General features: G+C 45.8%; 1 protein-coding gene across 1 annotated transcript in view; it reads right to left on the minus strand.

The window, feature by feature from the left end:
* Positions 1 to 24,540, minus strand: part of kat80 (katanin p80) — a 106,292-nt gene extending 81,752 nt beyond the window's left edge. The window contains exons 1-3 of the mRNA XM_080286578.1: positions 24,507 to 24,540; positions 10,448 to 10,610; positions 9,689 to 9,897 (exon numbers count right to left, since the gene is read on the minus strand). Coding sequence (XP_080142704.1) covers positions 9,689 to 9,897; positions 10,448 to 10,610; positions 24,507 to 24,540 — 406 coding nt within the window. The remainder of the gene's footprint in view (positions 1 to 9,688; positions 9,898 to 10,447; positions 10,611 to 24,506) is intronic.
* Positions 24,541 to 26,990: the final 2,450 nt, after the last annotated feature.

The raw sequence follows: 26,990 nt of genomic DNA on the forward strand, positions 1-26,990 counted from the left end.
CACACACACACACACACACACACACACACACACACACACACACACACACACACACACACACACACACACACACACTTCATCATCTTCCCCCTTTCTTTACATTCACTTACTTTCTCTTCTCTTCTTTCCACTATTAATATCCTCTCTCTCTCTCTCTCTCTCCCCAAATCTTCCTTCCTCCTATCCCTCTTCACGTGGCCGCCTTCACGTGGTGGCACTGATATAACCAGGCGGCTCCACTGCCTGGTCATACACACGCCCCTCAACTTCCTATCCCCCAAAAGGACGATGGTGGACTGCAGCCTACAAGAAGAGCAAGAAGAAAAAAAACAACAACAACAATAATAGATCAACATTATTTTTCACCCTGTCCCCTCTCTCTCTCTCTCTCTCTCTCTCCATCACGCAACTCCCCCCCCCTCCTCTCTCTCTCTCTCTATGCCATCTCACCTCCACTCCATCCTATCTTTCTCCTCACATCATCATCATCATCATCCTCTGCTATCATCATCACAATTCTCATTTTCTTCTTTAACCATCATCATCATCATCATCATCATTTTCAAAACAAGTGTACCCTCCTCTATCTTCACTACTACTACTACTACTATTACTACCACCACCACTACTACTGCTACTACTACTACTACTACCACTGTTACATCTACAACTACTTTTTCTTATAACAACTGTATCCTCCTCATCTTCCTCCTCCTCCTCCTTCTCTTTCTCCTCCTCCTCCTCCTTCGTGTTCTCTTCCTCCTTGTCCTCCTCCTCCTTCGTGTTCTCTTCCTCCTCCTCCTCCGTGTTCTCTTCCTCCTCCTCCTTCGTGTTCTCTTCCTTCTTGTCCTCCTCCTCCTTCGTGTTCTCTTCCTCCTCCTCCTTCTTCTTCGTCCTCTTCCTCCTCCTCCTTCTTCTCCCTCTTCCTCCTCCTTCTTCTCCCTCTTCCTCCTCCTTCTTCTTCCTCTTCCTCCTCCTTCTTCTTCTTCCTCTTCCTCCTCCTCCTCGATAACACTAAGGTAAGCGCATTGTCTAGGAGTGCACTGATAAGAATTATGACCCTTATCTTTAGGTGTTCAATTAGAGAGATAATGGCACACACACACACACACACACACACACACACACACACACACACACACACACACACACACACACCCCACACACATAAACAATACCCCCACATCCCCTCCCCACATACTCACTCCCACACACACACACTAACATATACGTACACATACACACGCACATGAATTTTAACCCTCCATCCATACATACATAGTGGTGAACATACAGAAACACACATATACATTAACACGTGCACACTATCACACCAATACTCCCCCCCTCTCTCTCTCTTGTTCTCTCTCTCTCTCTCTCTCAGAATACAATGAACCACACACAAAACATAGACAATGGCATGAAATACACGTAAAACACACACACACACACACACAAACACACACACACACACACACACAAATACACACACACACACACACACACACACACACACACCGAACAAGCAATCGATTATCCAAACTACCAAGGACAAGAGCAGTTTATTGGAGGTTGTCGTGATATGGCTGTGTGTGTGTGTGTGTGTGTGTGTGTGTGTGTGTGTGTGTGTGTGTGTGTGTGTGTGTGTGTTCGTTTACGTAATGAAAGTTTGGGACAATATTTGTGGAAACGCGTGTGTTTGTGGGCAGGGTGCATGGGAACACACACACACACACACACACACACACACACACACACACACACACACACACACACACACACGAGCGAGTTACAAAGACACACTGCACCCAACCCCCCTTCTCTCTCTCTCTCTCTCTCAACCACTCAGACAGCCAATCAGAATAAATATCAACCAATCACTCAAATTGACCCATATCTACCCACTAAACAAGCCAATTCAACCATTCAGTATTCAACTACGTCCACTATGCATATTACTTCACTCTTCAGCCATCCATTCATCCGGTAACTTCAACCTTCCATCCATTTAACCATCCACTCATCCAATTAACTCGATTTATATACCAGCTTCTCACCCATCCACTCAAGTACTTAATCATCCACCCATCCATCCACTCAAGCCCTTAACCATCCACTCATGCATCTATCCACTTAAACAGGTGAATGGATGGAAAAAAGGGCAGTCCATCAGAAAGACAGGGAGGGAGAAAGAGGGGAGGAAGACGGAGAGAGGGAGGAAGAGGGGAGCATAGATTGAGGGAGGAAGAATGAGGGGAGCAGTATTGAGGTAGGGAGGAAAAGAAGGAGGGAGGGAGGGAGGGAAGGAAGGACTAGGAGAGACGAGAGGAATGAGAAACTGAAGGGGAGGGAGAGAGAGAGAGAGAGACATGGGGAAGAATGAAGGAGGGAGAGAGATGGAAGGAAGAATGAAGGAGGGAGAGAGATGGAAGGAAGAATGACGGAGGGAGAGAGATGGAAGGAAGAATGACGGAGGGAGAGAGAGAGATGGAAGGAAGAATGAAGAAGGGAGAGAAAGACGGAAGGAAAAATGAAGAAGGGAGGAAGATGGAAGGAAAAATGAAGGAGGGAGGGAGGGAGAGAGAGAGAGAGAAAGAGATGGAAGGAAGAATGAAGAAGGGAGATGGAGGAAAGAATGAAGGAGGAAGAATGAAGGAAGAAGGAAGACAGTCAGGAGTAGTTTAACAGAATCTTAATAAGTATAATTACCTGACCAGGTGACCACATGGCCGGAAATACCACCACAACCACCTACACCACCCGCCATCATACCACCCCTTACACCAGCCATACCACCACCACACCACTCAACCACACATACCGACACCAACTTACCTCCATACCTCCACTACATCACACAGCCACCTACACCACTACACCACCCGCCATCATACCACCCCTGACACCAGCCATACCACTACACCACCACACCACTCAACCACACATACCTACACCAAACCACCTCCATATCATCACTAAATCACCTCACCACACCATACCACCTCTCATACCAGTTCACATCACACCACACCACATTACGTGACACATCACATCACACCACACCACGTTACGTGACACCACACCACACCACACCACATCATATCACACTACACCACACCACATCACACTACACCACACCACACCAACACCACACCACTCACCTTAACAAAACCCTAATCCATCATCATCACATCTGTCATCACAACCACTATCACTACCACACCCATCATCACCACAATTACCATCACTACTACCACCACTGCTACGACAGCCGTCACCACTACCACACATCCGACTACAACCATCACTACCACGGCTACTACCACCACCACCACTACTACCACAACTACCACCATAACTACCATCGCTACCATAACGACCTAACTGTCCATTTGTAATTAGCGTCCACTAATGAGGAGGAGGAGGAGGAGGAGGAGGAGGAGGATGAGAATGGAAGAATAAAAGGGATACAGAGATATGAATGAGAGAGAGAGAGAGAGAGAGAGAGAGAGAGAGAGAGAGAGAGAGAGAGAGAGAGAATAATTCACTGGTCAGAGATATAAGTACAATAATGAGTATCTGAGAGAGAGAGAGAGAGAGAGAGAGAGAGAGAGAGAGAGAGAGAGAGAGAGAGAGAGAGATGAGGTGTTGCACAGAATCAATACAGAACAATGCGTTGCTATCAACATTAGGGCAAGTAGAGGTAGTCAACATACTTGCCCACTAATCTACCATCTACTACAACAGCTACTACTACTACTACCACCACCACTGCTACTACCACAATCACCATCATTAAACTATCTAATATACTATAGCAGTAGCCCTGTGTGTGTGTGTGTGTGTGTGTGTGTGTGTGTGTGTGTGTGTGTGTGTGTGTGTGTGTGTGTGTGTGTGTGTGTGTGTGTGTGTGCATTTTGGGCAGCCGAAACTACATATTCAAATCACACCAAAATTGGCACAAAAATCGCAAAAAATTCGTTGATGTGAAAAAACTTGGTCCCATCACGATTGAAAAACTTTTACTATATTTAATAAGCGATCACATTTTGACCAAAAAACGCTGCTCCCGAAGCCCGGCATAGGATCTCCGTAGAATTTTTTGCCCAGAGGTAGAACTAAAATATACTACAGCAGCGTGAGAGCCCCCCGCAGGAGCAAGTGCGAGGGGCCCGAAGTGCACTTGTTACAACTATTACCATCATACTTATCGTCATCTCCATCATCATCTCTCAATCCTACAATGACAATCTCGTCTAATTTGGCCTTAATGAGAGAAACACAGTAATTAGGAAAGTAATTAACCTGACTAATTAAGCGAGAAAATTACCCATGATGCTTTCTCCACTCCGGCACTATGATGGTTGGTGGCGAAGGAGTTTTATGATAGTATGCATATTTAAAGTTTTGCGATGATGATGATGATGATGATGATGCTGGGGAAGAGGAGGAGGAGGAGGAGGAGGAGGAAGAGGAGGTAGAGGAGGAACAGATGAGGAGGAGGTAGAGGAGGAGGTAAAGGAGAAGGAGGTAGAGGAGGAAGTGATGATGATGATGATGATGATGATGATAATGATGATGATGATGAGGAGGAGGATGAGAAGGTTGAGGAGGAAGAGATGATGACGATGATGATGATGATGATGATGATGATGATAATGATGATGATGAGGAGGAGGGGGAGGAGGAGGAGGAGAGGGAAGAGGAAAACTTGGAGAAAGAAGAGAATGCATGAGAAGGGAAAGATGTTGAGTGACGGAAGGAAGGAAGGAAAGGAAAGATGGGAGAAAGGAATGAATGAAAGATAAAAAAAAATGTGTGTGTGTGTGTGTGTGTGTGTGTGTGTGTGTAAACCTCGGCATAGTCTGCATAAGCTGTTTGTCTTGGAGTTAATGTTTGTGTGTATATTTGCTCGTTAATTAGGTCTATATGCGTGTGTGTGTGTGTGTGTGTGTGTGTGTGTGTGTGTGTGTGTGTGTGTGTGTGTGTGTGTGTGTGTGTGTGTGTGTGTGTGTGAGAGAGAGAGAGAGAGAGAGAGAGAGTTTCCTTACATTTCCTCCCCTGCCTTTCATTTTCCCTCAATCATTTCCTTTCCTTTCCCCTCGAGTGAAAGGAATTTCCTCTTGTTAAAATAAATTGGTTATCATTTAATAATAATAATAATAATAAAACAATAATAATAATAATAATAATAATAATAATAATAATGATGATGATGATGAAGAAGAGGAGGAGGAGGAAGGGGGAGGGGGAGAGAGGAGGAGGAAGGGGAAGAGAAACAACTGACACTAATAATAATAATAATAATAATAATAATAATAATAATAATAATTTGTCCATCTCCCTTTACCGTGACCATTCTCTCTCTCTCTCTCTCTCTTTCTCTCTCTCTCTCTCTCTACGGGATTTCTATATAATATTAACAAAGCTTTCTTCACTTCCATTAGCCTGGGTTCGATTCGCAGGGAGACACGCAAGAAAGTGAGAATAACAGACAGACAGACAGACAGATAGATATGCCTTTGTTCCCTTCTGAATAGATAAATATAAGCCTTTGTTTCTTTCTTTCCGATCTTGTGTTCATTCTGTTCTCTCTCTCTCTCTCTCTCTCAATATGGCGGCCACGAGGTAAGCCAGCCAGGATTAGTTTCAACCGCTAACATTACAACCCCGCCAAATATAGGCACAAGGTAACGCCAAAATTTAAGACCGCGAAAATGAGAGAGAGAGAGAGAGAGAGAGAGAGAGAGAGAGAGAGGTTAGATTGACTGGTACATACAGGGAGAAAGAGTAGTGACCTCCAGTGACCTCTCTCTCTCTCTCTCTCTCACACACACACACACACACAGTTTCCTTATTCGTACTTAAAACTAAACATGCTCTCTCTCTCTCTCTCTCTCTCCCTCTCTCTCTCTCTCACCTTCTGAACTTCGTATAGTCTGTATATCTATGTAACCATTTATCTATCGACCTAAATTTATCTATCTATCTATCTATCTGTCTATATTTAAACTTCTATCTACTTATACATCTATGTGTAACTGTGTGTGTGTCTGTGTGTGTGTGTGAGAGAGAGAGAGAGAGAGAGAGAGAGAGAGAGAGAGAGAGTGTGTATGTGTGTGTGTGTGTGTGTGTGAGAGAGAGAGAGAGAGAGAGAGAATGAAAACTAAGCAAAGGAGGAAGGGAAGGGGGAGGGGGGAGGGGGGAGGAGGGGGGAGGGGGGAGGGAGAAGTAGGGGGAGAGAGGGGAGGGGAGGGAAAAGTGGGGGGGGAGGAGGGGGAGAGGGAACAGCTCCACACTTCCTGTCAGTCGCTTTCTATCTGCTTGTCACCCTCCTGTTGTGGTAGTTGTGGTAGCTGTGGTGGTAGTTGTGGTAGTGGCGGTGGTATTGGTGGCTGTGGTAGTAGATGCTGTGATGGTGGTAACTGTGGTAGTTGTGGTAGATGTAGGCAGTTGTGGTAGTGGTAATAGTAATGGTAGTAGTTGTGGTAGTGGTGGTAATGTTGGTTACCGATAGTGGTTGCTATGCTTGCCGAATCAAAGCCAGCTCTCCAATGTTGGTAGTAATTGCGGTAATGTTGGTTGACTGCCTGAGGAAATGGTGGTAGTTGCTGTGACTGTGGTAGTGGTGGTGGTAAAGGAAGCTGTAGTGATGATATGAGTAGTGATTGTAAGTAATGATTGTGGTAGTGGTGGTGGTGGTTTTGTAAGAATTGTGGTAGTTACAGTAGTAGTAAGAATTGTGGTAGTTATAGTAGTAGTGGTAGTACAGTACTATAAGAGTGGTAGTTATAGTAGTGGTGGTAGTAAGAATTGTTGTAGTTATAGTAGTACCGGTAGTAAGAGTGGTAGTTATAGTAGTAGTGGTAGTAAGAGTGGTAGTTAGAGTAGTAGTTGTAGTAAGAATAGTGGTAGTAGCAGTAATAATGGTAGTAGTGGTGGTAAGAGTTGTGGTAGTTGTGGTGGTAATAATTGTGGTAGTTGTGGTGGTAATAATTGTGGTAGTTGTGGTAGAGAGAAAAAGCGTGGAGGGACAGATGGTCACTTTTCTTCCCACATAACTTTCCACGAAACATTTATCACTCCCTCTCTCTCTCTCTCTCATGTTAAGCTTCTCTCTCTCTCTCTCTCTCTCTTATGTTAAGCTTCTCTCTCTCTCATCTTGTGCAGTATTTCCTCATATCGTCATTCTCTCTCTCTCTCTCTCTCTCTTCCATCATATCCCCGTCATCATCATCATCATCATCCCCGCTTATTTTTCTTCCTCCTCTTCCTCTTCTTCCTCCTCCTCCACGTGTACAGGTGTAACTCCACTATCGATCAGTAGACAGAAGCGTATCTACCTTCTACCTTGCCTTCACACTCCTTCCCTCCCTCCCTCCATGATTCGCTCTCTCTCTCTCTCTCATTTTCTCCCTCCGTGGTATTCTCTCCTTTCCTCCACTCTTCTCAATCCTTCCTTCACCTCCATGGAATTCACTCCTTCCTTCCTTCCTGTGTCTATCTCCTTTTTCCTCTCCCTCCCTCCCTCTTTCCTTCGCTCCTTCGCACCGTACACACCTTTATTCTTCCTTCCTTCTCTTCTCCCTCCATCCTTCCTTCACAGTACTTCCCTTCCTCCTCACTACTCCTTCCCTCTTCTCTCTCCCTCCTTCACTACTCCTTCCCTCTTTTATCTCCCTCCTTCACTATTCCTTCCCTCTTTTCTCCCTCCTTCACTACTCCTTCCCTCTTTTCTCTCCCTCCTTCACTACTCCTTCCCTCTTTTCTCTCCCTCCTTCACTACTCCTTCCCTCTTCTCTCTCCCTCCTTCACTCTTTTATCTCCCTCCTTCACTACTCCTTCCCTCTTTTCTCTCCCTCCTTCACTCCTCCTTCCCTCTTTTCTCTCCCTCCTTCACTATTTCTCTCTTTTTTCTCCCTCCTTCACTACTTCTCTCTTTTTTCTCCCTCCTTCGCTACTCCTTCCCTCTTTTCTCTCCCTCCTTCACTACTCCTTCCCTCTTTTCTCTCCCTTCTTCACTACTCCTTCCCTCTTTTCTCTCCCTCCTTCACTACCACTTCCCTCTCTTCTCCTCCGCCTTCCCTCCCTCCCTCTCCTCCCTCCCCAAGAATTTAATCGTTATATGCTCATTTCTTCCTTCCTCTCTTCCTTCTCATCTTCACATTCTTCTCTTCCTTCCTTCCTTTTTTCCTTCTGTTCTTTCTTTCCTTCCTTCCGTTCTTCCTTTTTCCTTCTGTTCTTTCCTTCCTTCCCCCCTCCTTCCTTCTGTTCTTCTTCCCTTCCATCCTCCTCCTCCTCCTCCTCCTTCCTTCCTTCCCTTCTTCACATTCGTCTCATCGTCTTCACTTCCAAAGAATTGAATCCTTCGTGAGTATTCTTCCCTTCTTCTCAAGTCCGTTCTCTCTCTCTCTCTCTCTCTCACACACACACACACACACACACACACACACAGAGGCCTGATCTAAACATATTTCACACACGCTTCACACTCAATTTCCCACTCATTCACAATCACACACACTCAATGACCTAACTACACTCTTCACGCACTCTGCAGACACACACACACACACACACACACACACACACGCACACACACACACACACAATTACAGATGTTTGCGAATCTGTGAAGTCAGCCGGGAAGTTAAAACACAATCGTACATACACAGGATAAGGAAAACACACACACACACACACACACACACACAACGACACTGACGCACATAAACACGCACAGGCTATATTCACAAAACACCATGATATACTCAAGGACACACACACACACACACACACACACACACACACACACACACACACACACACACATTAAACGAGGTGGGATATACACATACATACATTCTTTTTCCTCTCACACACACACACACAATTAAAACAGGTGGGATATACACGTACATAAAGTCTCCCACACTCTCTCTCTCTCACACACACACACACACACACACACACACACACACATTCCAAACTCAATATCACCACATTCCTACCACGGTGACACAACCATGCACATGACACACTCCCCTGCCATCTCAAGCGTGCCAACCTCCCTCCCTCCTGACACTATGACACCGTGTGACACAAAGATATGACACGTGGAGGAAGATGTGACACAAAGGACGAGAGAATTTGACACCTGACACACACACAAAACAGGGGTACCACGTGCGAACAGGGGTACCACGTGCGAATAGGGGTACCACGTGCGAATAGGGGTACCACGTGCGAATAGGGGTACCACGTGCGAACAGGGGTACCACGTGCGAATAGGGGTACCACGTGCGAATAGGGGTACCAATTTTGTTCACCACCACGCCCAATTTTGTTCATCACCACGCCCAATATTGTTCAACACGCCCATTTTCAGGGTCAAGACACGTGACCAAGGGGAACACAATAACATGAACCGATCGCACCAAAGTTTTAATGTGTGTGTGTGTGTGTGTGTGTGTGTGTGTGTGTGTGTGTGTGTGTGTGTGTGTGTGTGTGTGGATGAGTGTGTGGGTGTGTGGGAGTGAGTCTATGGGGGGTGAAAGAATGGGTGTGGGGGGGAGTGTGTGGGTGTATATGGGTGTGGGTGCGGGTGTGGAGGTATGGGTGTAGTGTGGGTGTGTGGTGTAGGTGATAATATGAGGCAGTACTGTGTGGGGGTGTGACTTTAATCTACTTTCGCGTGGTGTGGTGTGGTGTGGTGTGGTGGTGTGATGAGGTGCGGTGCGATGTGAAGTGGAGTGAACTGGAGTAGAGTGGTGTAGTGTGGTGTGGTGTGGTGTACATGTGCCGGTGTGACGTAGCGTTGTGGTGAACGCGTCAAAAATATAATTCCACACCAGGTTTGTTTGTGGTATGCGACAGAAACTGGTATGCTCAAGACACCTGGTATAATCGTGGTAACTGGTATGATCAAGACATCTGGTATATCGTAACTGGTATGATCGACACCTGGAAGGACTGACAAACTGGTATGACCTAAACTGCATAATCATAGTAGCTGGTATGAATGTGGCACCTAGTAAGACAGCTGGTATAATGGCAACACTGGTATAACTGGCACTGTGGTATGAGTGTCACCTGGTATGAGCGCAACACCAATGTAATCCTGACAACTGGTATGAAATCAAGGAACCCGGTACAACGGAAACACCCGGTATAATGACACCTGGTATATCTGTCACTGGTATACTGGCCACACTTGGTATAATAACACTTGTATAATGACCACACCTGGTATAATGTCAACACTGGTATATTGGCCACACTTGGTATAATAACCACACCTGGTATAATAGTAACACTGGTATAATGACATCTGGTATATTGGCCACACCTGGTATATCTGTCACTGGTATACTGGCCACACCTGGTATAATAGTAACACTGGTATGTCAACACTGGTATAATGCCACATCTGGTATACTGGCCACACCTGGTATATCTCACTGGTATATTAGCCACATCTGGTATATCTGTCATTGGTATATTGGCCACACCTGGTATATCTGTCACTGGTATATTGGCCACACCTGGTATATCTGTCACTGGTATATTGGCCACACCTGGTATATCTGTCACTGGTATACTGGCAACACCTGGTATAATAACACCTGGTATACTGGCCACACCTGGTATATCTCAGTCAATGGTATGAGAGTGTGTGTGTCGCGAGGTGTGTGTGGCGAGCACCCTCTCTACCACACTACTGCCACACCACCACACTACAGGTCGATCACAGAGGGGAGAGAGAGGGGAGAGGTGAGGGGAGAGGGGTTAGATAGCAGAGGGGAGGGAAAGGACGGGGAGAAAGAGCGTGAGGGAAGAGTGTGAGGGGAGACGGAGTGAGACATGCAAGAGGGAAGGAGGGGAGAGAGAGAGGGGAGAAAGGGGAATGGGAGGGGAGAAAGGGGGTAGTGGGAGGGGAGGGAAGGGAAGGAGAGATAGAGAGTGAGGGGAGACAGTGAAGCATGGAAGAGGGAAGGAGGAGAGAAAAGGGGAAAGGGGAGAGGGGAACGAAAGGGAAGGGAGGGAAGTTATAGCGAGGGGAAACGTGGAGGGGGAACTGGAAGAGGGAGGGAAGGAGAAAGAGGGGAAAGGGGAAAAGGCGGGGGGGGGGAAGGAGAGAGAGAGAGAGAGAGAGAGAGAGAGAGAGAGCATGAGGGGAAGGAGTGAGGGGAGATGTGGAGAGAAATATAGGGGAGAGGAGGGAGGGGAAGGCTGGGACAGCGTGAAGGGAGAGAGTAAGGGGAGACGGGGAGACATGGAAGAGGGGAGCAGAAGGGAAAGACGAGGGAAGAAGACGAGGGGAGGGGAGAGAAAGGAGAAACACTGTGAGGGCTGAGGGTAGAGAGGGGGAGAGAGCGTGAGGGGAGTGAGGGGAGATGGGGAGAGTAGGGAGAGAGAGTGAGGGGAAAGTGAGGGGAGATGGGGAGGGGAGGGAGAGAGAGTGAGAGGAATGAGGAGGGTAGGGAGAGAGAGTGAGGGGAATGAGGAGGGTAGGGAGAGAGAGTGAGGGGAGTGAGGGGAGATGGGGAGGGGAGGGAGAGACAGTGAGGGGAAAGTGAGGGGAGACGAGGAGGGAGACATAGAAGAGGGGAGAAGAGGGGAAAATCAAACAGCCAGGGAAGGGGAGAGAGGGGAGAATAGAAGGAAAAAGAGGAAGGATATGGGGAGGGAGGGGTAGACAGAGAGGGGGGTGAGGGGAGATAGGGGGAGGGGGATGCAGACGAGTGACGTAAGGAGAGGGGAGGGGGAGAGGGGAAGGCAGTGAGGGGAGGGGAGGAGAGAGATGGGGAGGGGTGTGAGGGGAAAAGAAGGAAAGAAGGGGAGAGGAAGAGGAAGGGGGAGCAATAAGGGGAGAAGAGGAGGAGAGTGGAGAAGAGTGAGTGTGGAAGGGGAAGGAGGGAAAGTAGGGGGAAGAGGGGAGGAAAGAAGGGTGAATGAGGGGAGGAGAAGGGGAGGAAAGTGAGGGGAAGAGAGGGGAGGGAGGGAAGGAATCAAGCTAAAGGAGAGGAAATAATGACAAGAGGAGGAGCCACAAGACAGCTAGGAGACAGAGGGGAAAAAGGAAGGTGTAAGAGTGAGGGGAGAGTGGGGTGCAGAGGGGAGAAGAGGGGAGGAACGGAAGCATGGGGGTGAAGGGAGGGGAGGGGTGGGGTGATGAAGAGTTGAAAGGAGGGAATGGGGAGAGAAAGTAAGGGGGGGAGAGAGAGAGGGAGAGAGGGAGAAGGGGAGAGGAGAAGGAGGGATGAGAAAGAGAAGAGATAGTGAGGGGAAGAGGGAAGAAGAGGAAAAAAGAGGAATGAGGGGAAACAGAGGGGAAAGTAGGACGAGAGATTAGGGGTGAGGGGAGGGGAGGGAGGGGAGTGAGGGGAGGGGAGGGGAGGGGAGGGGAGGGGAGGGGAGGGGAGTGAGGGGAGGCCATATGACAGGAGACAGTTTTGTGATTAATAAAAAGGAGGAGGAGGAGGAGGGAAGAAAGGAGAGGAAAAGGGAAGTGGAGGGAGGGAGGGAGGGGGAGGGGAGAAAAGGAGAGGACAGTAGGGAGGGGAAATAATTGGGAGGAAAGAGGGGAAAAGTAGGCCACGAGGAGGGGAGAAACAAGGGAAGGGGAGAGGGAGAGGAGGGGGAGGGAGGTAGTGGAGGGGAGAGGGTGTGAGGGAAAGGAGGGAGGGTGAGGGGAGAGGAGGGAGGATGAGGGGAGCTTGCATGCCACACAACCAGAACCTTGGATTCCTCCCCACTTCCCCTCTCCCTTCTCCCCTATTCCCTCTCTCCCTTACTCTTCCCCTCTCCTTTACCTCCATCTCTCTACTTTCTCCCCCTCCCTTCTCTCTCTCACTCTCTCTCTCTTCCCTCAGCCCCTCCCCTCTCCCCTCTCTCTCCCTTTCTCTCCCCTCGCCTGAAATACTCTCTTTATTCCAGACGTCCTTGTATAGCAGCCCATTGCCATTCTTTCTCTTTTTCTCTCTAGTTCTCTCTCTCTCTCTCTCTCTCTCTCACACACACACACACACACACACACACACACACACACACACACACACACACACACACATTCTTTTATAACGTTTCTTCCCTTTTAGCCTCTCTCTCTCTCTCTCTCTCTCTCACACACACACAGATATATAGATAGTTTTTCAGTATATCTATCTATCTATCTATCACCCCCCTTCCTTCCCATAATCCTCCTCTCAACTCCCCCCCTCCCTCCCTCTCTCTCTCTCTCTCTCACATTCCAAGAACTGTTTCAAAGTGTTAAGAATTATTGAGCTGTTAAATTACTAGGCAAATGCATTCACAAGGCTTTTTATCTATCTATCTACCTATCTATCTATCTATCAATAATCTTGAGCTATTTTCCTAAATCTACTTACCAATATCGATCTTCTGTACTTACGTTATTCCCTACCTACCTACCTAACTAAACATACTTACCTACCTACCCACCTCCCTCCCTCCCTCAATCTACCTACTCCCTACTTACCTACTTCCCTCCCTCAAGCTACCTACTCCCTACTTACCTACCTACCTCCCTCCTTCCCTAAATCTACCTACTCCCCCTACTTACCTACCTACACTTTCTCGAGCCATTTAACCTACCTCAATCTCTTCCGTTAGTACTGAAGGAAGGAAGGAAGGAAGGGAAGGAGGAAAGGAGGGAGGGAGGAAGGAAGGAAGGGAAGGAGGAAAGGTGGGAAGGAGGAAAGGAGGGAGACGATAGGGAAGAAGTTCAATACCAGCAACTTCCCTCCCTATCTCCCTACCTTCCCTCCCTCTCTCCCTACCTTCCCTCCCTCTCTCCCTACCTCCTCTCTCTCTCTCTCTCTCTGACTCACTATGTTTTGACAAGAACTGACTAGCATGGACCACTTTACTCTTTATTTTCCTCTTTACTCTTTTCCTTCTCTTTTATTTTCCTCTTTACTCTTTTCTCCCTCTTTTATTTTCCTCTTTACTCTTTTCTTCCTCTTTATTTTCCTCTTTACTCTTTTCTTCCTCTTTATTTTCCTCTTTACTCTTTTCTTCCTCTTTATTTTCCTCTTTACTCTTTTCTCCCTCTTTTATTTTCCTCTTTACTCTTTTCCTTCTCTTTATTTTCCTCTTTAACTCTTTTCTTCCTCTATTTTCCTCTACTCTTTTCTTCCTTTTATTTTCCTCTTTACTCTTTTCTTCCTTTTATTTTCCTCTTTACTCTCTTCTTCCCCTTTACTCTTTTTCCTCACCTGTGTCACCTGTTAGGAAAGAAGAGGATGAGAGAGAGAGAGAGAGAGAGAGAGAGAGAGAGAGAGAGAGAAAGAGAGAGAGAGTTTACATACAAATCCTCTCAAATAACCACACACACCTTAGTTATGGCCAGACTGAGGGAAAGAGAGGAGAGAGAAAAGAGAGAACTAAAGAGAGAGAGAGAATGGGGAGGAAGAGAGGAGAGAGAGAGAAAGAGGAGAAATAAAGTAAGGAGACAAGAAAATCAAGAAAATAATGGAAGAAGGAAGAGAGAGAGAGAGAGAGAGAGGAAGGAGAAAAGAGGAAAGGGGGGAGGGGAGAGGATCGAGATGAGAGGGGGGGAGGGGGAAGAGAGAGGGAGAGGGGAGGGGAGGGGAGAGGAGTGAGAGGAGAGGGAGAGGGAAAGGTGAGGGGAGAAAGAGGAAAGGGGAGAGATGAGGAGATACTGTGAAGGGGAGTAGAGGAGGGAGAAGAGGAAGGAAGGGAGGGAGGGGAGGGGAGGAAGAAGGGAGGGGAGAGAGGGAGGAGGGAGAAAAAAGGGAGAGGGGAGCAGAGGAGGGGAGGGGAGTGGGGAGAAGCAGACACCACAACACAATTGGGATTTAGTGCACAAGTCAATGAAGCCTGGGGAGGAAGGGAGGGAGAGGGGGAGGGAGAAATACAGAAGGGAGGGGAGAAAAGAGGGGAAGATATAAAGAATGGGGAGGAACTGAGGAAATGGGAAGGGGAGATGGCTGAGAGGGGAGGGAGATAAAGGGAGAGAGGAGAAAAGAAAAAGGGAAGGGACGGAGGGAGGAAAGAAAAGAGGGAAGGGGGAGGAAAGACAGGGAAGTAGAGGAAAGGGAGAGAAGAAAATGAGAGTAGGAGGGGGAGAGAAGGAAGGGAAGAAAGGAATGGAAGGGGAGGAGAGGAGAGCGGAGAGAAGAGAGATTTATTTATAAAGATGAAGGAAAAAATAGCGACTCAGTTACGTCACGCAAGAAAAACAGAGAGAGAGAGAGAGAGAGAGTGAGAGACCGTCTTCTCCCGACATTTTCTCTCCTTAAATGCCATTCGCAACTCTCATTCCTTTGCTCTCTCTCTCTCTCTCATTTCTTCCCTCCATTTCTCCCTACCAACCTCATTCTAACTCCCCCTTTCCTTCCTTCAATCCCTCCCCTCCTTTCCCTCCCTCCTCCTTCCTTCCTTCCCTCCCTCCTTCCTTCCTCTTCTACCTGGCCAGACATACACAGTGTTGCCAATCCCCAGACAGTGTGGTGTTGGTACTGCCATGGCAACACTGCAACATCCACACACCCCCATATCGATGTTTTATACGTATGTGTACATCCCTAAACACACACATGTACGTATTGTAGACTGGTGTACATGACAGCCTATACACACAGTCACTGAGCTAAACACACACACACACACACACACACACACACACACACACACACACACACACAGATATACATACACAAATAAGTTACACACACACACACACACACACACACACAGATATACATACACAAATAAGTTACACACACACACACACACACACACACACACACACACACCAAGATGCCATTTACGTCCATGTACACCTACGCTTTGCATACACAAGTCAAGGTGTACAAGCACTTCTGAAAGTTATGACCAAATACGTACACACTCACATAATGTACAACCTACATGTACATACACACAGCCTTCAAACACATAAACGCACAGTCTTCAATACGCACACAGAAAAAACATACACAACATTCTTCTTGGTAACGAGCGCACACACACACACACACACACCATTTGTTTTTGGCCACCCAAACAAACACACACACACACACACACACACACACACACGTCTCCTGGTAGCTACACACTGCTGACATCAATAATGGTGGTAGTTGTGGTGGTGGTAGGTGCTTGTGGTAGTTGTGGTTATGGTAGTAGTTGTAATGTTGGTAGTTTTGTGGTTATGGTGGTAGTAGTGGTAGATGATGAGGTGTAGTGACTGGATAATTGTTGTAATTGTGGTAGCTATAGTGGTGCTGTTAAGAGTAGTGGTAGTTGTGGTAGTGGGAGTGGTAGCTGTGGTAGGAGTGGTAGTAGTTACAGTGCAAGTGGTAGCTGTGTTACTGGCAGTCGTTGTGTTGGTAGCTGTGGTACCGGTAGTGATGGTTGTGGCAGTGGCAGCTGTGGTAGTGACAAAAAGTAGTTGTGGTGGTGGTAACTGTGGCTATGGAAAACACTGTGGTACTGGAAGTGGTAGTTGTGGTAGTTGTGGCAGTGCTAGTCGTGGTAGTGGTAGTTGTGGTAGTGACAGTGATGTGTGTGGTAGTGCAAGTGGTAGGTATGGTAGTTATAATGGTAGAGGTAGAGAATTATGGTACAGTTCTGTTACTAGTAGCTATGGTGGGGTAGATCACATTTCCGTAAATTTATCAGTGAGTTTTGCATGGATGTTGATGGCGGGGGTATGCGCCCTACTGAGTGCCATTCTAGTTATTGATTTTTGTTTTTCTTTTTTCATTCTCTACGGTGCATATATATATATATAAAATAAATGTAATGAGTGTATCTAATTTTTTTTTCATTATGTAAGGTGTGTATATAACAAAAAATGAATGTGGTAATGAGTGTATGAGCTGTGGTAGGTGTGGTAGTGATATCAGAGGTGACTACACTGATAACACAGGCGAGAGGCAGGTGCGGTGGTGATAATTAAAGGTGTGGAGGTGATTAGCAGGTGTGGAGGGAATACTGACAGGTGTGGTACTTGTGGTAGCTGTGGTAGTGGTTCCCAGAAATTCTTCATAAGTGAGCGTAAGTATGACAAAGTGCCAAGGTCGGGGTACCTACACACACACACACACACACACACACACACACACACACACACACACACACACACACACACACACATCAATCTCTCCCTCCCCCCCTCCATCTCCCCCCTCTCTTCTTCCCTTCTTTGCCCTCTTCTTTTCATACTATCTTCCCTCCCCCTCCCTCCTCTTCTTCCATACACTCCCCTCCCCTTCTCTCTCCCCTCCCCCTCTTCTCCCTCACCCCTCCTTTTATATTTACCATATCACATTCTCCTTCCCCCCCCCTCCCTCATTCTCTCACACCCACCCCTCCCCCTTCCCTTACCACCCCCCCCTCCTTTTTTATGTACCCATTACCTCCTTCTCCCCTCCCTCCCTGTCCTCTCTCTCCCCTTTCCCCTCCCTCAACCCTCACCTCCTCTCATTCTCCCTCCCCCTCATATTCTCCCTTCGTACGTACCCCCTCCCCTCTCCCTCCCTATCTCCATACTATTTCTCCAACCTCCTCTTCTATTCCCTCCCTTCCCTCTTCTCTCCCTTCTCTTTCTCCTCCCTACCTTCCTCCATTCTTCCCCCTCCCTTCCCCTCTTATACATATCCCCCACATCATATCACACCCTCATTCCTTCCCTCTCTCCCCTCCCTTCTCCACTCCTCCCCTCCCTCCCACTACTTTTTCTCCCCTCTCCTCTTCCCCCTCCTTCTCCCCCCTCTTCCCTACCTCCACCCCCCTTTAATCCCCCCATCACCTTCGATTTTCCCATTACTCTCATTCCACCCTAATGCTTGTCTCTATTTTCATCTCTCTCTCACGTCCATCAATACAGCCGTCTTCCTAGCAACTCTCACTGCAACGGCTTAACACACCAATTCTCAACAATCCAGCCCATTTATCACCACAAAACACCCTTAAACACATCACTAAAACCATCACAAATAACCCCCGTACCCTAAATAACTCCTACGTACATAATTCAAGCCATGAGAGGTAAAAATATGGGTTAAAATGCGAGAACGACGGTTTAGCCAAGTTTCCCCTATAAGGCATCATAAAGCACGGGACCCAAACCAAAGAAAACGGGCATCAATACCATTTCGCGGGATTCCCATAGTGAGTTGCAGGATGTGGCTTTCAATAATTACTCCACTTGCTCTTAATCACCAAATAGCACTAATCTTAACCTTAAAAATTAATTATACCGGCGATAAACACTGTAATTAGGAAGATATTAAAAGGAACAGTCCCAGATATAGTTGGATTTTGTTAATTTTAAATACGAGTTATGTTATACTTGGCATCCGTTCCTCTACCGACCTTGCTACACATTTGGAGTAATTTACACGAATATCTGATGAAGGATTGCATGCCATCACACACTTATTTCTTCAATGTCGCCTCTAATCTATACAGCGAGGCACTTTCATTCCGTAAGGGGTGGTCGCAAACAAATCACCTCCATGTCACCCTGTCCTCTCTCCAAGGCTACATTCGACGACCTATTCATATACAATTTTATTCAACAGGTGTGGTGATGATTAGCAGGTGACTGAAAATGGCAGGTGTGGTGCAATGGTCAACTCTGGAACTGTCTTTGTACTTCCTACCACCTATGACCTCCAGTCTTTTAAACGCAGTGTGTCCAGGCATCTCGAAATGAACGGCTCTTGAATTTGACTTTCTGATATTTTGTTTTTATTTTCTTCTTGGAGGGAGCAGTCTTACGGGTTTCTGGCCTTAGGTTCCTTTTTCCTTGTAAATGACTACGTTTTATGCGCAGTACGTGAAGGCCCACCACTCACTACCGCATGCCAATTCACGCCACCCTCCTCCATATAACCAGTCGCTCCACTTCATCCCCCTCCCTCTCTCTCTCTCTCTCTCACACACACACACACACACACACACTGCTTCGTAAAAACTTCTTGTTCTCAATACGGACAAAAATACACGGGTCTGACCTTTCACCGAGCCAGCTCCTGCATTACGTAAACACCGCGAAGAAGAAGAAGAAGACGGGACCCTATCGTAAACAGAGATAACTTCCTTCACTCGTACGTTTTATCTGCTACATCTAAACACACACACACACACACACACACACACACACACACACACACACCAGAGAATGCTATACTCTCTTTCACTTCCTTACATACATCATCCATGCAACCTGACTACTGACCTGTAAAATAACATTAGAATACGGCGCTAGTCACGAAGAAGTGCTATGTAAAGGAGGTAGAGCCACAGTAAGGCCTGTTTCTGCCAAATGAGGGAAGAAAAATTGCATGTAAAAAGTCTGTCTCCTGCAGGCAAAGGAAAAAAACAAAAGTATGGCGAATTCTGAAATAAGCAAAACACGACTCCTCTGCGTTTAGGAGAGAGAGAGAGAGAGAGAGAGAGTCATGCCATCACGCCAGCTCCCTCATCACTAGGCACTGCATTAGGGCTATCATCACCGTTATCATCATTATATCACCATCGTATAAGAATATCATCACCATCATCACTATCATCAGTACCACCATCATCATTATATCACCATCGTATACTAAAATCATCACCACCACAACCATCAATACTATCATCACTATCATCATCGTATAAAAGCATCATCACCAATACATCACTATCGTATAATAATACTATTCATCATCATCACACTTTACCGTCATCACACCCCTACCGGCGCGTCCAAAAATCTCCCACATTAACATCCATCATCATCATCATCATCACACCTTACCGTCATCACACCTAGCCACGTATCCAGGACGCTCCACACATCAATCATCATCATCATCACCACCCTCATCACCCTACCTTAGCGTCATCACACCTGGCGGCTTAATTAGGAAGCTCGCACCTCACACCTGCGGGCAACTTACCTGAAAAAGGAAAAAAATGAATTAATGGCAATAGGTGAGAGAGAGAGAGAGAGAGAGAGAGAGAGAGAGAGTGGTGATTGTGTAATGTCAAGGACCAGTATTCAATCTCCCTATCACCTCTTCCTATGCGATTTATTTTTTTATACGGACGGTTAATATCACTATGTACGATATTTATGCAGACTATGGCGATAGTGGAAGGATTTATATAACACAGACTAGGGCAGTAAGGGGTAACAAGTATATAAAATAAATCGCTTAGGAAAAGAATTACGCAGAGTATGGCGGCAGTGGAAGGATTTAACAAAGAAGAGGACGGTAAGGAATAAGTAAAATAAATCGCTTAGGAAAAGGAGTTAGGGAGCTTCCTTAACTGACAAGAAGACAGAACACACACACACACACACACACACACACACACACACACACACACACACACACACACACATTATAACTTCTTATTTTAATAACGTGATAAGAGTAAACCCGCTGATATCTTGAGTTTTATTTTCATTCTTCATTATTATCATTATTATTATTATCATCATCATTTCTATTATTATTATTATTATCCAATCTTGAGTTACGTCTAGAGAAATTAGACATCTTCACAAAACCATCACTAAGAGATGACATTAATTTAAAGAGAGAGAGAGAGAGAGAGAGAGAGAGAGAGAGAGAGAGAGAGAGAGTTAATTACAGGGTGGTGTAATTAGGGTGACAAAGCACAGGTATTACGAGTTAAAATTCCCTTCATCAACTGGTGTGACAGAGGGCCTGGTATTAATATCATCATTCCAGCCCTAATACCGCTCTGAGAGATGGGGTGTGGTGAGTCAAGGTACATCATCATCATCATTATTATCATCATCATCATCATTAACATCATCATCATTATCATCATCATCACCATTATCATCATTATTGTTTTCATCATCACCATCATCATTTTCACCACCACCACCATCCCCTTCCTCCTCCTCATCATCATCACCATCATCCCCCCTCATCATCATCATCATCACCACCTCTTTTTCCCATCTAAGAACGGGATGGCGAATAAAAAAATAAATCGCCTAAATGTAGCATCAGGAAAGAAAAATCGCCATGCTTAAGGGAAAATAAATAAAAAATAATAATAAAAAACTTAAACCTTGGCCTCATCTCCCCCAGGCGGTGACATGTGAGGGTGTGGCTCCATCTGTTGCGCGTAAAAAGACTGCAACGCCTCAGGGAGCGGGGTCTCTAGTCTATGTACAGAGTGTGATGCATAAAAGTGAGGGCAGCTAATAAGGTCACGTGGACGGATGATGATGATAATGATGATGACTTGATTACGACGATGATGATGTCTCGAGGGAAGGGGTACGCATTTCTCACCAAACTTCATTCACACTGTCTTGGTGATTCATATAATTATAGTGTGGACAGATACCTCCTTTATTTAGGCAGACAGACACCAGTACTTTCATTTTCTAGGTACAGTACATTTGGCGAGACAGGAGTACAAAATTCCCTGACAAACCAACAAACACAGAGGGTGGCACTGACGGTACAGCCCTGGCACCTCTGTTGTCAATTTACCTCAGGACTTTAATTCGGGTCCACCTCCACACTACAGACGCTGGGACACACATGCTGGCGAAGCTCTGCCACGGTGAGGAGGAGGAGGTGGAGGAGGAGGAAGAATGGGGGAAGAGGAAGAGAAGGAAGAGAGGAGGAGGAGGAGGAGGAAGAATGGAGGAAGAGGAAGAGAAGGAAGAGGAGGAAAGGGGAAAATGGAAGAGGAGGAGGAGCAAAAGTAAGATTAATGTCCATCAGATTTACAAAGATAATTTAAGGGACACAGCCAATGTTCTCATCTATCAATCTCTCTCTCTCTCTCTCCCTCTCTCTCTAAGCTGTTTATATTTTGGATATGGCTGGTTAATATCCTTTAGTAGGCTGCGCTGTTTATGCAGAGTATGGCGATACTGGAAGGATTTATGTAACACACAAGACAACAGTAGGGCGTAATAAGTAAACCAAATCGCTTAGGAAAAGGTGTTAGAGAGCCTCCTCAGCCCACGAGAATGCAGGTGATGGAGTTCAATGTGGACAGGTAAGGCAAGGGTACTGAACTTACCTCGGTACATACCCACACCCTTCCTACCCAACCATCTTGCATTACACAGACACCCACACTCCCAGTTGGGGTAGGGTAGGGTAGGGTAGGGTAGGGTAGGGTAGGGTAAGGTAAAGTAAGGTACGGTAAGGTTAGATAGGGTAGGATAGGGTAGCGTAGGGTTTTAAGGTAATGTAAAGTAGGGTAGGGTAGAGTATAAAAAAAAAGGGGGGGGTAAGGCAGGGCAGGGCAGGGTAAGGCAGGGTAGGGTAGGGCAGAGTAAGGCAGGTTAAGGGTACTGAACTTGTCTACCTACCCACGCCCATCCGACTCAACCACTCAGGCATAATACCCACACCCACACGCACCAACCCACACTCACACAGACAATACACACCCACACCCCGTACCGACACATACCCACACTAACCAACCCACCCACACTTACATACTACCTACACCCACACTAACCAACCCACCCACACTTATATACTACCCACACCCACACTAACCAACCCATCCACACTTACATACTACCCACACCCACACTAACACTTACCGTATCCACACCTACCCACACCCACACCAACACTTATCCATACCTACCCACACCCACACTAACACTCATCCACACCTACCCACACCCACACTAAGTAAGGCTGAGCCGATAAGCAATTTTCCCGATTAATCAGTAGTCAATAACCGGCCGATACCGATTAATGGGCCGATTATCAAGAAATTTTACATGTGATGGATCTTGATGAAATTACTGGCAGCACAAAGTTACACACATCACCCTAATGCTATTTTGTACTCTGTTTACTGCCCAACGGAGAGTAAACAGTTAGAGTCCTTTGTCACTCTCCTGTAGTCTGGTTTTGCTCTGTTGCCACATCTCGTTCTGTGCAACCTGGGTGTAAGTTGTTAGAAGCTGCCATTTTTCTTGTACTTGTGGTGATCCTAGATGCTGCTAGAGATCGTGGTGCACAGAAAATGCATAGCTCTCTCACGCCCTCTGCTAACTTCTTCGTCTGGGATCTTAATACAGTGTGTGTTTGCTTTACATACCACTCTTGATTTTTACTTCCCATAAAAAATACATACGTTTTGATTGTATATCTTTTATTACACAGAAGTATATGAGTCTGCATTAACATATACTTGCAAGAAAACATGACACACCAAAAACGTATATGACACACCACGTCACCAACACCGCATCTAATTCTCCACCACACATACGTCAGTGAAAGTTCTGAAATGATGAGTTTTCTTTCATTCTTTTTTGTTAATCTTTATGAAAAACTAGAACAAGATGAATTTTATTTTTTTTCATTACCTGTCTATCTTCTCCGTAATACGAGAAATGGTAAAATTAAACAGAAAGAGCACATAAAACTATTAAAGATAATGTACGGTAACTAATATACATTCGGACAGGAACTTGCTTGAAATATACGCATTGGAGAGGGTACAGGTATCAGCGTTTTGGTAACATCACACACACTGACGCTAATATGTTATGCAGGTTAGTATAAAAGACAAATATAGGCTTCTTCAAACTAATCGGCCCTGATTAATCGGTAAAGTGGCCGATTACGCCGATTACCGATTACCTGCTGATTAATCGGCCCACCTCTAACACTACCACTCATCCATACCTGCCTACACCCACACAACCACTCATCCATACCTACCTACACCCACACCCACACTTATCCATACCTACACCCACACTTATCCATACCTACACCCACACTTATCCATACCTACACCCACACTAACACTACTTACACACACTAATCAAACTTAATTCCTCCACACTCACAGGTCTCTCTTTAGCCAAAATATAAAATAAAATCTATACTCTTTTTACTCTAACCCGATCAAAAATTTCGTCCTTTTGCACCATATTTCACGTAGGTGTGTGTGTGTGTGTGTATGTGTGTGTGTGTGTGTGTGTGTGTGTGTGTGTGTGTGTGTGTGTGTGTGTGTGAGCTGTTTTCATGAAGGCGATAAGAAGTATGCAACAAAATTCTCTCTCTCTCTCTCTCTCACACACACACACACACACACACACACACACACACACACACACAATGCATGAGGGGGAGCAATTGGCGTGTTGGTGTGTGTATGTAGGAAGAAAAAATGGGAGGGGAGGGAGAGGGAGGGGGGATTAATAAGCATGTGGGAGGGGAGGGGAGGGGAGGGGAGGAAGGGAGGTAAGGAACATGGAGGTATAAAGGAGGGAGGGAGGAAGAGAAGGGACGGAAAGGGAAATAAAGCAAAGGGAAGGGTAAAGAAATAAAATGAGAGAGAGAGAGAGAGAGAGAGAGAGAGAGAGAGAGAGAGAGAGAGAGAGAGAGAATGGTGGGTGGGGTTAGAACTCTCCCACCCACACCCAACCCCATCCTCTTCCCTTCCCTCCGCCCACCCCACCCACAAACACCCACCTCGCAGACCCGCCCATCCGCCGCCCACTCCCATCACGGAAATAATACGCCCATGCTGAAACAACAGGACTCTCTCTCTCTCTCTGATAAACAATGCAGAGAGACAGACAGAGAGAGAACTGGTATGTATGGGGGAAGAGAGAGAGAGAGAGAGAGAGAGAGAGAGAGAGAGAGAGAGAGAGAGAGAGAGAGAGAGAGAGATAGACGGATGGATGAAAGGATGAATGAATAAATGAATAGTTTGATGGATGGATGAATGAATGAATGGATGGATAGATGGATGAATGAATGAATGGATGGATAGATGGATGAGTGAATGAATGAATGGATGGATAGATGGATGAGTGAATGAATGAATGGATGGATAGATGGATGAGTGAATGAATGAATGGATGGATAGATGGATGAGTGAATGAATGAAAGGATGGATAGATGGATGAGTGAATGAATGAATGGATGGATAGATGGATGAGTGAATGAATGAATGGATGGATAGATGGATGAGTGAATGAATGAATGGAGAAAGACAAATATAGATAGATAAATACAAACATAGAGACAGATAGATAAACCTAACAGATACACTACCTCCCACTAAATGCTAATACCTACACACACACACTACCCCTACACGCGTGTATACATGAGTCTCTGTACACCTAATCTTGCATGTGCGTGAGTAAATAGGCTATGTAGGTACAAATTAAACCCACGCACATTGCTACTGCATGTGTGTGTATGTATGTATGTACTGATAGATGTGCGGATAGGTGGATAGATAGATGGATATATTTATGGACATATGAGAATAGTACACACACACACAGACACACACACACACACACACACACACGATTACATTATTACAACTGTATGCACGTATATGTATGGATGTGTACACCTAACCTACACACACACACACACACACGATTACATTATTACAACTGTATGCACGTATATGTATGGATGTGTACACCTAACCTACACACACACACACACACGATTACATTATTACAACCGCATGCACGTATATGTATGGATGTGTACACATAACCTACACACACACACACACACACACACACACACACACACACACACACGATTACATTATTACAACTGTATGCACGTATATGTATGCATGTGTACACCTAACCTACACACACACACACACACACACACGATTACATTATTACAACTGTATGCTCGTATATGTATGCATGTGTACACCTAACCTACACACACACACACACACACACACACACACACACACACACACACACACACGATTACATTATTACAACTGTATGCACGTATATGTATGCATGTGTACACCTAACCTACACACACACACACACACACATGATTACATTATTACAACTGTATGCACGTATATGTATGCATGTGTACACCTAACCTACACACACACACACACACACACACACACACACAAATTACATATTCCAGCTGTACGCATGTGTACGCCTAACCAACCATGTGCGTGAACATGTACACAGAGGCGTCACGTGAACGAACACAAACATTACGCCGACTACACAACCTTGAAATTCTGGCAGCTTCCGGCTACTTACCGTCACACACTTCCCCGCTAACACCGCCTTCCACGCCAGCACCAGGTACAAAGCATCGGAATTCCTTTGTACCTTAACCACACTTATTAAAAAACTTCCCCTATCCCTGTGGCAAGTTTTACTAGTCTTGTCATTATTATTATTATTATTATTATTATTATTACTCTTACTTATTATAAAACTGTGACATTTCAGAGGCTATTTGTCCTAAAGCCTTCAACGTTGGTCACCACAGTTGGCCAGGTGTCAGCTTCTCTTGGCCAAATATGATGACAATCCTTCTACCTGATCTCCGGATATCATCTACAACACAGAAAAGTGAGGCAGTCAGGCTATCTCAAGAACCACTGAAGTCAGCAGCTGAAATGTTACTACAATACAACCTTAAGTCAGCAGCTGAAATGTTACTACAATATAGCCTTAAGTCAGCAGCTGAAATGTTACTACAATACAGTGTTAAGGTGGACGCAGTGTGGCAAGGAGTATGGTTCCAATCGGTGGCTTATTCTCCGAGATCACCTGGGGTCAAAAATTGGCACTTCTCCAGGTATTCCGGATGTCAGAAAATTATCCATGAAGGATAGCCAGAGCCACCAAACTCGGTGGCCTTATAGACTGTAATGACCTAAGGTGACACGCACAGGATCAGTGACCTTCGCCTCATCGTCCCTTTACAGCTCGGCTTCTAGTAGGCAATGGCTGTGGCAAGTTTTTCATTATCAACACTGTCTTTGCGCAATTTTACGGTGTTTGTTTTTTAGTCTTTCTTCACTGATTGTTTTCTCTCGGCCATTTTAATTATCCAAATGCCTCTATACTTTAATTTATTCTTTTATAATTATCTACAAGTTCGTCAGGTTAATTGCTATGTAATTAACTGAAAGATCCTTAACCC

This window comes from Coenobita brevimanus, chromosome 112 (assembly GCF_032717465.1).
Source record: "Coenobita brevimanus isolate Jiangsu-jjx chromosome 112, ASM3271746v2, whole genome shotgun sequence".
NCBI lineage: Eukaryota > Metazoa > Arthropoda > Malacostraca > Decapoda > Coenobitidae > Coenobita > Coenobita brevimanus.